Here is a 15,438-nt window from a genome sequence, read left to right as displayed (position 1 = left end):
ATGGGAGAAGAAGTAACAGAAGACCAGATAAAAAATGAGGACATTTTTCTCAGTTTTTGCTTGCTTTTTCATTTACCCCATGTCTAGTTTTTTGTTTTTCAAAATCATCATCATCAGCTTTATTTATAAAGTGCCTTAACACTAGCCACAGCTGAAACAGTGCCGAACATCAGAGATAGATAGATAGAATAAGAAAAAACTTAAAATAAAATAACAAAGCTAAACACACTACAATGTAAATAAATTGAAAACTCAGTACAAAACATAATAAAAACCAAACAATAAAAGAGACAAAATCAATACCAATAAACATTGAGTAAAATCAAATCACAGTTGGGTTGAAGGTCAATGCTTAATAATGAAATTTTAAATGAGTTTTAAAAATGGACAGTAGAAGGGCCTGTCAAATCTGGATATAATGATTTTTAATAGTTTTATTTGCATTTTGTTCTACATTGGGGAGAAAATACTTCAAGCTAACAAGCCTGGTAAATGTTTTCTTGCAGCTGGTTATTAGTATACTAAATTATTTTGGTCAATCATGATCCTACTGCATTTGTAGTTCCCCTCAAACAGGTGTTTCCCTGCTGCTTTCCTGGCCACACCATAATGCTACCGCGACGGGTATCACATCCCCTCTAGGATGTTTCTTAACAATCTGTGTAATTTGCAAGGTTTCTGCATCTCTATCATGAGTGTTAGCCTTGCTGTGCAAGAAGAAACATTATCAGCATTTTTCATTATCTTATCTGCTACATTATGGGAGGCCGGAGAGGCGTTTCATGTGGAGAGCTGTGCTCCACAAAAGCAAGCCACCCTGTGTATAGAAAGTTTAAAGCATTTGTTAAAGCTTTCTTTCTAAGATTTTTCCCTGTTCGCTTTTTCAAACACACTCAAACGTCTCAGATCATGTAACAGACACAGCTAATCTGAGTAAATACAAAACCATTTTATGAATGGTGATTTCATTTATTTAGGGAAATAAGCCATACAACTGGGCCCTATGTGGCAGTGGTATGTTCCCCCCAACACCTTATAACTAACTGTGCCACCTTTGGTGTGAATAAACCCTTGAGATCACTGTGAAGAAATTTTGGCCCAATTTTCTTTAGAATATTGCTTGCTTGACTAGACCTGTTCAAAATGTTTAATTTAGTTGAGCCATTCACAGGTAGTTTTACTGGTGTGCTGTGGATAATTTTCTTGCTGAGTAACCCTTGTATACTTCAGCTTAAGGTCACAAACAGATAGCACCAACATTTCCCTTGAAGATATTTTGATAGACTGTACTTAAGTGATTATTTTTAATTTTTACATTATACCAAAGAAAATGTGGTTAATCACAGCTAATTCACATGTTAACAAGAGGGATAACTGTATTTTCACATAGTGGCAGTGTGGTTTAGATCTTTTATTTCCATATTAAACTTAACTATCATTTGAAAACTGCTATCTTTATCTGATGTCGAAATTTGTTCAGTGATGTGAAGCATCTAAGTGTGACAAAAAAAAGCTAAAGCACAAGAAGTTTGATACTATGAAATATGACATTTTTCTGTCTTCTTGTCAGATATTAAGTTTACACACAGATAGGCAAAACCTAAGCCTGGTCTCTTTAAGCCCCGGCTCCTTGAAGCGCTCACTGAGAGACTAAAGGGATTTAGATTGTACAACACCCCCCACACCCCCCCCACACCCCCACCCCACCCCCACCCCCCCAAACACACAGACACACACTGTTTTACAGACCTACTGAAAAACCCACAGTATAGCTAAAACGTCTGAAACACATGGAGCTGTGGGACAAGGAGAGGAGATGGAAAAAAGATCGGAGTAACAATATAGTCAGAGGAGTGAGGAGAGGATGACAAAGCGATCATGGGGAAAAGAAAGACTAATGGAAGACACAAATGAGAAAATTAAAACGTGTGTTGATGCTAAGTGTGATTATGATTGGTGTGAGGTGATTTATAGTGCTGTGTGTACGTTTCAATATCAGTCGAAACATCATCATGAAGACCAAGAAACATAGCCGACAGGTCAGGGATTAAGTTTTAAAGAAAGCAGGGTTAGGTTAGGTTATAAAACAGTATCCCAAACCTTAATCATCTCACAGAGCACTGTTTAATCAATTGTGTAGCAATGGAAATAGTGTAACTGTCATACCCGGCTAGCGACTGAGTTTTGTGTTTGTGTTTTTGTTTATTTCTCCTGGTTTGGTGCTTAACTTACCCTTAATTCTGTGTTTTTGTCTTGTTACTTGATTTCACTCTCTGCAGTCTGACCCACAACTGTTCCTTGTTCCCCTTGATTACATGGTCCCTCTATTCATTGGTTCACCCTTTTTCCGTTTTCTATTTAAGCTCCTTAGTTGCCAGTGTTCCCCGCTGGTTCCTTGTTGTTTGATATAATGTGTAATGTCATGTCTGGTTTCTGGTGTCCTAGTCTGGTTCTGTTTTCCCTGCCTGGTTCTGTGAGTGAGGAAATATAAAACTCGAATTACCATCTTCCGCTGGCTCCTAGCATCCTTCTCTGCACTTTGGTCCTACCACAACCTGTCTTATGACAGTAACACAACTGCAAACCTACCTATACTGACAATCTGGGCAAGAGGAGCAAAAAAATCGAAAGCAGCCAACAGACAAATGTGAACACTGGAGGAGCCGCAGAGATCAACAGATCAGGTGGAAGAATCTACCTACAGGACAAGTCTTAGTCCATTTATGTGGTGGAAAACTAGCACTACACATACCTACACAGTAAAATGTGATGGTGGAACCATTATGCTGTTGGTCTGCTTATCTTTTGCTGCACCACAGAAGATGGTCAGAAATAATGGCAAGATGGTTTGTTCTAAACACGAGGCAACCCTGGATAAAACTTGTTAGAGGTTGTCAAAAACTTGAGTCTGGGTATTTATCTTCCCACAGGACAACAACCATACACATACACCCAGAGCTACAATAGAATAGTTTAGATCAAAGCATACAGGTCCTTCTCAAAATATTAGCATATTGTGATAAAGTTCATTATTTTCCATAATGTCATGATGAAAATTTAACATTCATATATTTTAGATTCATTGCACACTAACTGAAATATTTCAGGTCTTTTATTGTCTTAATACGGATGATTTTGGCATACAGCTCATGAAAACCCAAAATTCCTATCTCACAAAATTAGCATATTTCATCCGACCAATAAAAGAAAAGTGTTTTTAATACAAAAAACGTCAACCTTCCAATAATCATGTACAGTTATGCACTCAATACTTGGTCGGGAATCCTTTGGCAGAAATGACTGCTTCAATGCGGCGTGGCATGGAGGCAATCAGCCTGTGGCACTGCTGAGGTCTTATGGAGGCCCAGGATGCTTCGATAGTGGCCTTTAGCTCATCCAGAGTGTTGGGTCTTGAGTCTCTCAACGTTCTCTTCACAATATCCCACAGATTCTCTATGGGGTTCAGGTCAGGAGAGTTGGCAGGCCAATTGAGCACAGTGATACCATGGTCAGTAAACCATTTACCAGTGGTTTTGGCACTGTGAGCAGGTGCCAGGTCGTGCTGAAAAATGAAATCTTCATCTCCATAAAGATTTTCAGCAGATGGAAGCATGAAGTGCTCCAAAATCTCCTGATAGCTAGCTGCATTGACCCTGCCCTTGATAAAACACAGTGGACCAACACCAGCAGCTGACACGGCACCCCAGACCATCACTGACTGTGGGTACTTGACACTGGACTTCTGGCATTTTGGCATTTCCTTCTCCCCAGTCTTCCTCCAGACTCTGGCACCTTGATTTCCGAATGACATGCAGAATTTGCTTTCATCCGAAAAAAGTACTTTGGACCACTGAGCAACAGTCCAGTGCTGCTTCTCTGTAGCCCAGGTGAGGCGCTTCTTCTGCTGTTTCTGGTTCAAAAGTGGCTTGACCTGGGGAATGCGGCACCTGTAGCCCATTTCCTGCACACGCCTGTGCACGGTGGCTCTGAATGTTTCTACTCCAGACTCAGTCCACTGCTTCCGCAGGTCCCCCAAGGTCTGGAATTGGCCCTTCTCCACAATCTTCCTCAGGGTCCGGTCACCTCTTCTCGTTGTGCAGCGTTTTCTGCCACACTTTTTCCTTCCCACAGACTTTCCACTGAGGTGCCTTGATACAGCACTCTGGGAACAGCCTATTCGTTCAGAAATTTCTTTCTGTGTCTTACCCTCTTGCTTGAGTGTGTCAATAGTGGCCTTCTGGACAGCAGTCAGGTCGGCAGTCTTACCCATGATTGGGGTTTTGAGTGATGAACCAGGCTGGGAGTTTTAAAGGCCTCAGGAATCTTTTGCAGGTGTTTAGAGTTAACTCGTTGATTCAGATGATTAGGTTCATAGCTCGTTTAGAGACCCTTTTAATGATATGCTAATTTTGTAAGATAGGAATTTTGGGTTTTCATGAGCTGTATGCCAAAATCATCCGTATTAAGACAATAATAGACCTGAAATATTTCAGTTAGTGTGCAATGAATCTAAAATATATGAATGTTAAATTTTCATCATTACATTATGGAAAATAATTAACTTTATCACAATATGCTAATATTTTGAGAAGGACCTGTATTACAATCAAACACTGTATGTTTTCATTTCATTAAAACATGCAGAATTCAAACACATAAGTCAAATTTACTGATGTTCACTTTTGCAGTTTCTCTTTATTTTTTGAAAGCACAGTCCATGTTTACCTTTCTTTCTGCAGACACAGAACAGGATGAAGCTGATGGCGGACAACTATGAGGACGACCATCTGAAGGTGGCATCTCCAAACTCTGACCAGCCCAACAATCACAAGCCCTCTCCAGATCAGGTAACCAACACAATAAGCTTGTTTTATCTACTTACATGTTTTGTTTGCAATAGTATGTTTTTTTTATTACTAGACAATATTTGGCTAAATAATAACCCTGTTTTTGCTGTACTCCATATATTTTTCAAACTAATTTCCTGCTTTTTCTGAACTCACGCTACGGCTGGACTTCACTAACCAATAGGACGATGAGGAGGGCATTTGGGCCTAGCCAATCACATGCCTTCTTTCTCACCCTCAGTTTGCCATTTTGTACAGAAGGGTGAGCTTCTTTCACTGGATCTGGTCACTTTTTGGGTGTGTCGTTCCTCCTGTTTTACATCCTTTCATCCATGACTTTGTGATCACACTCTGGCTTCTGTCTTCTCATCTTAAGTGTAGCTCTTTTTTAATACATTTTTTAAAATGTTGTCTTGTTTTTCTGCTTAATTATTCCATTCCTTTTTTCTTCACCTTTTTTTTTATTCCAAAAGAGATTATCATTCTCATTCTTCTGCATTTCCTGCTTAATTTAATTGTTTCTTTAATTAAGAAAAAAAATCTTTTCCTTCTGTCCGAATCTCAAATCCACTTGGTGTTTGTATATTTGCATTTTTTGCTCACTAGAATTTTGAATGAGTCTTTTTGTCTATTTTATGTAACTGTCAATCTTTATCATCTTTGAATAATATAAAGAGCTCATTTTTTGATCACTTTTTGTGACATTATTTTAGTTTACATAAAGTGGTTGATTTGTTAAATCCTGTTCACACTGGACTAAACAGTACGACAAAAACCTCCACTCAGAACATGGATTGTCTCTGCAGTCTGCTGGGGTAGATGAATAACACAGCATGACTTAAGTTTGGCTTGGAGGAGCTGAGTAGCAACACCGATACTTTATCCATAATGCATCCCCCGCATGCACCTTTGTGAATTGATCATCACTAAATTTTAAGTCGGGCTGGTCATGCTGGCCTCATGCTAATGCTATAAATCTCATCATAAATACAGCTGGCAAGAAGCCCTTTTCTTGTAATTGTAACGTAATTGTAATGTTAGGCACCATTGCTGCTAAAGACGTGCAGTCTTGGCAATCCTCCGCCTTCATTGAAGATTCTTACATGGAGGATGAGATGAGCAATCAATGTTATCCCAACAAAAAGAACATATCATTCCCGAGCTCCTCACACATAGAAGTTGGAATAAGCGGGCTATCACCTTTGGAGAAGCGCAAATAACTCCAAATCGTGCATACACTACATACTGGGAGACCAAGGGTAGATGTAAGTTCTCAAAGCTGTTTGAAACACAAGTAGCATTTTTAATGCTGTCAATCCCTGACTTTATAAAAGAAGCAGCACGATTCATAAAAACACTAGTTCATGTGTCATAGCCTGTGTGATCAAGTGAAACAGATCAGTTAAAAACACAAATACTTTAGATTTTGTGTGTCTGATTCTGTCTGAGTGCATTTGCAAAGGGATATTCTGAGAGCCCTGCACTAAATTAAAAGTATTTTGCAGGATGACATGCTTAACATTGCACTGCGATCTCTACAGAAAACCCTTCTCATACATCCCTTCTTGCTGCTGCAAATGCTGACGGAGTTCCCACCTAGAGGTAAAGGAGGCTTAGCAGAGTATTTCCTGAGAACCTGTTACTGGATGTTTTAGGATTTTTTCATTGTGTCAGATTTGTTTGAGTTTTCAAAACAAACCAGAAAAAAATATCTTATTCATATACATATACATATACATATTCAATATTCAATATTAATATTCTTATTATTTTTAATTTAAGCCATTACTTTGTATGTTTACGTAATAATCCAGACAACTCACTTATTCCTAATAATTAGTAATAATTAGGCTGAAATCTATTTCAGCTAAGTGTCAGGCATCTTTGTTATAATTACTGTTAGCAAAGTAATATATTCCACATGAGCCATACAAGTTGACTCTAGTGCCACTCAGTTTCTGCAGAGGGATTTGCCATCAGGACGCTAAAAGCCCAAAGATTCCTTATCAGATCTAAGTTGAGCCCTTCTTATTAATTAGATGTAGCACCTTCCTGCTGAGAGAGGCAGGCCAAGCAGCACACCCAAACTCTATCTGCCATATTTTTTCCGTGCTATCACCACCAGCAGCTACATTCGCCTTCCTCCTGGTGTGTGAGATGGTTAATTTGCCATAGCACATTTCATCCAAACAGTGAGTGCTTGTGTGTATGCCTGTAAGGCGGATTCTGAGCTGCAGCTGGAGAATGAACTGCTACAGAGGAGCACAGGAGAGCAATTTTAACACACACTGAGTGTTGTTGAGAACACTTTTGGCCATAAGTTGTGCTAGATACACCAGTTTAAAATGAATTGCTGTTATCAAGTTGTTTAGTCTCTCTCTCGTGAGTGTAAATAATTTAAAGTTAAGAAGAATAAAGGAGATCTGCTTGTTATGCAATGTGTTAATTCTTATCAGTGTTTTTAATCAATAAAAGAGCCTATCAACATAGATACAAAATAAAATAGAATTTTAACCAAAAGAAAACATGTAGTCTATATAATACCAAATACCCAATTAGTAAATTACTTAGTTAGGTTTTCATTCATTTATGTTGGCTGAAATCTGTTTCAGCTTTTAGTTCATTCAAAATATTAAGCAGTGAAAGAAGAAAGATCTGTAGACATGAACAGATGCTTTTCCTCTGGAGATGTCTTTACTGCTTCTTTTACAAATATTGGCTCACGTCTTAGAGCTGTGTAAAACCCTGTTGAAAATGTTATCTTTTTTTCTTTAAAATCCCCTGTGCTACAATCATTGCCTCCCTTAATAGCTCCTATTCCTAGCCATTTTTTCAGACATTAATTATCAAGTAAGTTTAGGAACACTCAATTAATAATTTCTGACTTGTTTCTTTTCGGGAAGAACAGAGGTTCGGTTCTCTTAGTCAGTCGTCAAAATAGAAAAGAGATAATATCCCATTCAGGTCCAGCAGATGCGTGTTGATCAGCAGCATTTTGGATGAGCTGATTTTTACAGCAATCTAACCTACAGAACATAAAGGCATGCACCAATTTTTCTATGTCCCGTTTTGACAGGAAACCCTTTATTCTGGCAATGTTTTTAATATGATAGTAAGCAGATATTGTAACAAAATTTAGATCCGAGTCCAAAACCACACCAAGGTTTCTAAATGCTCTGTGGTCTTTAGCCCCATTGACTCTATCAGAGCATTGATCTCCAATTATTTCTGTCTTATCTGCATTAAGCTGGAACAAAATCTAACACATCCATTATAGGCCAACTGACTCAGGGAGCATAGTGGACTATGGCTAGGCGGTGGCACATAGATATAAAGTTGTGTATCATCAGCAAACATGGTAGGAGATAATGTAGCCTGCTGTAATCTGAGTTTATGGGATCACATAGATGTTAAATAAAAGTGACCCAAGAATTAACCCTAAAGGAACCCCACAATGAATTTTTGTTAGCCCAGATTTATAATTTCCCTTTCTTGCACAGTAATGCCTTTCTGGGAAATAAGATCTGAAACAGTTCAGCGCAGTACCAGACAATCCCACCCATTTTTCTTGTCTATCAATCAATATGTTATGATCAGCCGTGTCCAACCCGACAGTGAGATTGAGTAATACAAAGATAGAAGTTCTGGACTAATTCTGTGGTGTGCTTTATAGCCTGACTGCGAAGCACTGAAGAGATTGTTTTAATGATAAAGGGGTCATTTATTCATAAACTGTCATAAAAGAGGATTTTAGATGATCTGGAGAGATTATGCAAAGAAGAACAGTCAAAGATGCCCCTCACTGTGTGGTCCACCCCTGTAAAATGCTAAAAAGACTAGCATCTTGGAGTCTCCATAGCAGCCATTTATTTTAAGAGTTTTCTGTGGATTATTACCAGGAATGCCTATAATAGTAGAGGGCACTGGGTATGTCCTTGTGAGCACAGGTCCGTCAGGGTTCTATGAGAAAAGAATAGTCCCAATTTCATCATATCATTTGGCTGTAGTGTTTTTCTTGAGTTCAGTCAGCAGAGATTCCTGAATGCCTCTATTTAGATTTCTTTCATACTACAGTGAGAATCATGTAGGGACACATGAGAGGCTAATAAAGTAGCTCAAGCTCACACTAAGACTCGCAGTGCAGTATAAAGCTATGCCTCCCTTGGGATTTTTTCACAAGACACTGAAAACTGCTGCAGACCCATTAACCACACACATTGATTTCTTGACCATCATGTCTGTGCAAGAAAGCTAAAACCTAAAGACTCTTATTTTCAGAATATTGAATAAAAATGACTACATTCATAGTTTTACTGAAAGTTTCAGATCAAAGTTTTAGTTTTCATATTTCTTTTTTTTATTCCCAAATCTTGTTTTCCTCTTGGACAGATTCTGGGGGAGGAAAGGAGAGGATTGTTATTATTTCTCTACAAATGTCTTCATCAAATCACTTCATTCATTCCATCCTTTGTGGCTGTTTCTACTTTGTCTTGTGTTTGATCCTTAGAGCTTTGCTGCAGGTCTGGAAAGTGTCGACAGGAATTTTGTTTCCTGCTGTTTGACAGAATAATATAAATTAGAAAGTTTGAGATAGCAGCTGTTGACCACATGCTAGGTTTATTTTGGGGCTGTAAAGCAAGCTATGTCGAACTGTCTTCATATAGGCAGTGTAGAATTTTTGAAACCCAGAATATGAAACCCTGCAGTCTTTTGTTCCATCCTCTCCTCCTCACTTCTCCTCCTAACTCCCCTTTTTCCACTCAAGGGAAATGGACAGCAAAAGGATTTTTTAATAGGCTGTTACTTACTGGCAGGTCTACACTGGAAAATATTGCAACTAGAGCTTCTCTCTGTGCTGATAACAATCCTAAATTTCAATGCATTTGAGTCTGTGTACTGGAGGGGTATTTGCATTAACACTTAGCATATCCGAACGTATATATTTAATTTAAGTAATGTCTGCATATGTAAGAAACTAGCAGTTTTGATCCAAGAAGGTGAATATTATGACTTGTGGAGATAATCAGGAGCAGCTCAGAATCACATCCAGTGTGCACATGTGTAGGCGTGTATTAATGTCTTTGTGGTAGCTGTCAATTGGATAAAATTAAAGGTGACAGATACTTTGATTCACTGTCAGCTTTTATTCCAGATTTAGTGCAGAGAAGAGGGTGTGGAAAGAACATTTTAGCATGAAAGCTACCCACATTCACATCGACTCATTTGTTTTATAGTATTCTAAATCAAATGAAGCCACTGAATAATAGGTGTTGTATATATGTGGAGTCTTATTTTTTTTTTACTTTATTTAGGTCACATTTGAGGAAGTTTTCATTCTTACAAGAAATACGAAGGCTGTGCGCTCAAACTCAACAAGATTTTTCTAATTTTGCAAGACGTATAACAAGAAGGCAGGAGACAGAATTAAAGCTAAATCTTGATTGTAGCTATGCCAGCAAGTTTGTTGTTGCAAACAAAAAGGAGTGTCTGCCAGTTGTAGTTTACATATAGTGCTGTGCAAATGTTTTATATCACCTGTAGCTTCTTCTTTTCAATAGTTTCGGTGCTGTGTTTAATCTTTGAAACTATATGTAAGGCTTCATATTCTGTACTTGTCAGTTGTGGCAATACCTTAAACTCAGTTTGTCATAAAATGCATTAATAGTGAAAAGTAACAATCTACAAATCACTTTACATTACGCATGGGTCTGCATGAGATTACTAGGTGTAACATGGCTTAGTAAAATGACCATGGTTTCACAGTACTTAGACAAGAACTTGAAACAAAATGTATTCCATGATCTTTATTAAAGTAGAAAATAAATAGTTCATACTGCTGCTAAAATAATATACAATACAGTAATATAACACTATTAGTAACATTTATTTGTAGTTATAATAATTATGATTTAGAGCAAAGATGTAAAATAGTAATAGATACATCCTCCTAATTTATCAGTAGTTTTCAAGCTTATTGCACATAATATAGCTTTTGTTGCTCTGCTCTTTATAGAGTAAAACAAGTATAAAATGTTGATCAGCTGATTAACTAGTCAGGCTATCTACTGAGGTGGAGCTTGCTGTTGGCAACTTAACAAATATGCTGCTGGTGTCCTGCTAGCTATATTTTCATAGAGTAATGCCTGAATGATGGGTGGGGCACTTGTAGTTTTCACACCATTGCTCTGCATGTTGTGTGTGAGCTATAAGACATTTACAAACAGCCTAATTTGAATTTCTTGCAAATGTTAGACAAATGAATCAGCCAAAAGTGTAGTAGTGCAAAGGACTCGTTGGGGAGGAGCAACAGTGTTAGTTTATGTTCCATCTAGCCGGAGAACAATTTAGAAAGTCGAGACATTTTTCTGGCATCTCCTTAAAATGACTTTAAGCCATGGGACCGTATGATAAAAACATGAACTTTTTAAATCCTTCTATAACTAAATACCAGAAACAGACCCATTAATACTCTGCAGTCTAACTTACTCAGCTGTACGGCACTAAATCCATTCTTCCTATTAAAGCACATCCACTGTGTATTAAGCTTGTCAGAAACTCTATAAAAGGGTCACCATTATTTTAACAAAGTGGGAAGTTCTTTGATTCCTCATAATACGACCTCTCCTCTGCATGCCCCGAATAAAACTCATTATAACCATTCAAACACTTTTCTTGCATTGAGGGTATAAAGTCCCAGGTGGTGATTAAAGTAACAAAATATCATAATAAATGTTTTAGCTCTCACAATTTTTTTTGTCCTCTTTATTGCAAAGTCACAGTAGGCTTGTTTAGTAATTTGCCTATAGATTTTATTTGGATCACCACTGACCAATTTTTAAAGAAAACATCTGCTAAAGACATAAACAAATATTTAAAAATGGTACGAAACTTCTCAAAATACACATAGTATTTATATACACAATCAGCATAAGAATATGAATGAATATCTGGCATAATATACGGATAACATAAGCGTATCAGCAAATAAAGTCAACAGAGACAAAGGTAACAATGTACAGATCCTTGTATAAAAATAGTGAAAAGATTGACGGGTAAAGAGCAGAGATGGAGTTCACAGAGACAAAATGAAACCACTGCGCTGAGTGAAAGGGTCTTACTTTTTAATTCTGTTTGTGTGTTTGCTGAGTGACGATGAGCACAAAACTCTGTTGTGGACAGCAATGCAGTGTTAAATATAACTTACACACACTCACACTGCTTCCCCTCTTAAAATGCTTCCTCTGCACTTAAATCCTTGTATTCCACAAGGGGAAGAGTTTGGTCTGTTTGTTTTATCTGTGTGAGTGTGTGTCTGTCATAGGCACGTCTCATGGGGGGGTCCTGTCTAAGATCCCCTAAACCCTTGCATCTCTTTCACTCCTCTCTTCCCGGTTCCCACGCTGAGCAGACACACATCAGGAACCTAATGTTGCTGTATTCTATTGTTTATTTAATGTAATGTTTTTAATGTTTTAAATTATTTCTGCTTTAGAAGTCTGTTTTCTGTACATAAGGCAGTTAATCAGATAAAAGAATTTGTAAATCTTGTAAGTCTTTGTAAAATCTGCGAGTATGCAGTACGTGTAGATAGTAAATAACAGGAAAGTGGAATTATTTTATTGTATTGAAATTGCAAATAAGTTTGACTGTAATACTAACAAAAAAAATCTATTTATTGAGGCAAATGCAGTATTCCATAAAGGCATGAATTCCATTTTGTAGTGTAGCTTAGGGGTTTTTTATTTTGTTTTGTAGCACTAGTGATCTTTATTTCAAAGTAAACAGTCTTGAGAGGGGGAAGACATGCAAGAAAGGTCTCGCCAGGTCGGGACCCGAACCCTGGACATCTGTGTTGAGGACTGAGGGTCGCGCACTTTAATGCTACGCCACGAGCCGCAAGTGTGGCTCAGTTTGATGTAGTACTGTTCTCCAGCCATTGTGTCAGACAAAACAATATTTTTCATTGTTTTATTTGTATTTTAAGGTTTAAACAAAAATAGCCTCTTTACTACAGTAACATACAGTACCTTGCAATAGCATAGATAAACTGGTGTATTTTGTTGTTATTTTATGTAATAGACCAATAGTAGGTGAGGTATTATTGTGAAGTGAAGAGTAAAATGTACATTTACACAAAATGAGGTGAGGATTATTAAAAAGTTATGTGCCGCATTTAATGTTTTTTTTTTAAAATACAATTCAAAAACTGTATCGTTTTACTTCTACTTCACAGTTATATGCTGCTTTGTGTTGCTCCATCACTCAAAATGTCAGTGAAATGAATGGAGGTTTGTTATTGTAACACGACAAAATAGGAGAAGGCTAAAGGGGTATAGATACAAAGCAAAGCCCTTTATAACATATTATGTTAAGATGCTCTACTTTTGGTTGCATTTAAATAAAAAAAAAGATTTACATTTATTTACATGAGGTCAACAGCTGTTGTGTTCCTGTTTGTTTTTACACTTTTTAGTGAGTCACCCCTAACACATCCATTTTATTCATGTAACCTAAGTGTGTGGTGCAGGCCTGACTCTGACATTCACAATACACAAGCTATTTAAACTTCCTTCATTACTTTCTCCCTTTAATGGCTGAAATGAATACAGTTTTGTATTTTTCACATTGAAGTCCTTTACAAGTCTGCATTTCACCTACTTCCATCCATCTCTGCATGCCCTTCTATTACTCTAACTCTTAAACCAAAAATGACTGTTTTTCCATTTTTTATTAATTAATAATATTTTTCTGTCCCCTTCTTTAGATTCTCTCTCCTCTCCTGGACCTCAATCAGAATTGCAATAAACTGAAGCTGTACATAAGTCACCTGACCTCACTGTGTCAGGAGCGAGACCCAATCATATTGAAGGACTTCGCCCCGCCCCCGGCTTATCACCGCTCTGACTCCGCCTCCTGGCACGAGCAGCTGCACAGCATGACAGAGGAGCAGGTAAGAGGTTTTTTTGCATAATTTTGACATATGTGAGAATTATTACCCCTGTATTACCCAGAACCTGAAAAAACCCACAATTTCTTCAGGTTCTAAAACTAACTTCAGTGGGGCTGTGTACAAGGCCCACACTGGCTGACTTAGCAGGTTTTTGCAATAACCTTTGACATTTTTAAAGATTTACTCCAACAGGTCACCTGTTGATAAATACCTGGCTGCAGACCAAATAATGGATAAGACATTTTATTTTACCATACAGTGCAGGGTTTTAACTCTGCTTCAGGTTTTTGGCAGGATGAGGAATGTGGTTCATGTGCAGCTTGGAGCAACAAGACAATGGAAGAGTTTTTATTTCGCTGTCAAAATCGGGGTACTAAGAGGACAAGTTGGGGCTCAGGGAATGTCTACATGTTGCTGCATTATCATAGTAACCACTTGTGTTTTTAGGCTTTCAATATAAACAGTGCATTACTCAATTAAACAAATTGAGTCTGTCTATGGTTTCCTCTTTCTCCATATTGAAAACATATCAGCCAAAACATGGTTGCTACATGTGGTATGCATTGAAACCGGTAACTGTAGACGCAGACACGCTCGCAGAGCTCAGTGACAGGGTGTGCGGTTTGGTTACCAGTTTCCTACCGACTCCATGAAAGCCTTATTGTACGTGTCAGTGCTGAGAAACGTCTCTGTTTAGCTTGAGCGCTTCACATATAGCGCAGCATGGTTTCTTGTCGCTTTGGATAAACTTGGAAAATAGAAAATCAAGCTGTCATTTAATCCCAATGCACATTAAACAATCTGTGGGATTTTCTCAGACAGAGAAATCTAACGCATATTTTTCATCATCAGCCTGAAATTCAGACTATTTTGTGGTCAAGAGGCCAGACATTAGTTTTCAAATGCAAAGCATGCTCTATTAAAACTGATTATGTGGGCAGCTGTTAAAGCTTATCTATGAAGGAAGGCAGCCTGAAGTATATTATTTTCTGAAACAGTTTAAAGGTGTTTGATCCAAAACAGGACTCATTGTTACAAACAAGCTGAGTACACCTGAGATTTAAAAAAGATTCATTACTCTTGAACTTTCCCACATTTTGTCACGTTACAGCAACAAGTGTATTTCACTAGGATTTCTTACAAAGAAAATCAGAAAAGTGTTTTGTATAATCCGATGCCTCTAAATAAAATCAGGTGCATTGTGTTTAATTCAGTCTCCATATAATTAATTTAATTCAGTCTCAGTATAGTTTCTTCTGTCTGGTTTATTGAAGAAAATTACTCTCCATTTTGTCCATTCAAACTCAAAAGAAATAGATGTTTTTGAGTACTTCATGCGCCACTGGTTAACTGAGATAGAAACGGTCATGAATAGTTAATTTTGGCAACTTTCACCACATTCTTTATGGGAGGACGGCCATATTATATTTAAAATTTGGGTTGCTTGGTGCCGACATTCCCTCGAGAACCATAAATCTTTTTTTTTTTTTCACCTCCCAATTCTGATCTTCTTTGTGTTGATCTGTTACATAAAATCCAGTGAAATACATTAAGGTTCATAGTAACATGACTGAAAGTTTAAGGAGTATTTATTCTTCTGCATATAAGCCAGGATGCGTGCTTCTGTGTCCAAACCCACAA

At 37.7% G+C, this 15,438-nt stretch overlaps 1 protein-coding gene across 9 annotated transcripts in view; it reads left to right on the top strand.

Annotated features, from left to right (window-relative positions):
- The window catches only part of LOC124883020 (ELKS/Rab6-interacting/CAST family member 1-like), a 175,988-nt gene that overhangs the window by 133,652 nt on the left and 26,898 nt on the right, over nt 1-15,438 (top strand). For 6 of the 9 annotated variants that reach the window (XM_047389836.1, XM_047389835.1, XM_047389831.1 and 3 more), the window contains 2 exons: nt 4,740-4,847; nt 13,612-13,797. In XM_047389836.1, the coding sequence (XP_047245792.1) occupies nt 4,740-4,847; nt 13,612-13,797 (294 nt within the window). Of the gene's footprint in view, nt 1-4,739; nt 4,848-5,031; nt 5,110-13,611; nt 13,798-15,438 lie in introns of those variants that run through there. The other 3 variants (XR_007042068.1, XR_007042067.1, XR_007042066.1) reach the window with 1 other exon arrangement.

Source organism: Girardinichthys multiradiatus, chromosome 17 (genome assembly GCF_021462225.1).
Source record: "Girardinichthys multiradiatus isolate DD_20200921_A chromosome 17, DD_fGirMul_XY1, whole genome shotgun sequence".
Classification (NCBI taxonomy): Eukaryota; Metazoa; Chordata; class Actinopteri; order Cyprinodontiformes; family Goodeidae; genus Girardinichthys; species Girardinichthys multiradiatus.
This window is presented reverse-complemented; position numbering and strand designations above follow the sequence as displayed.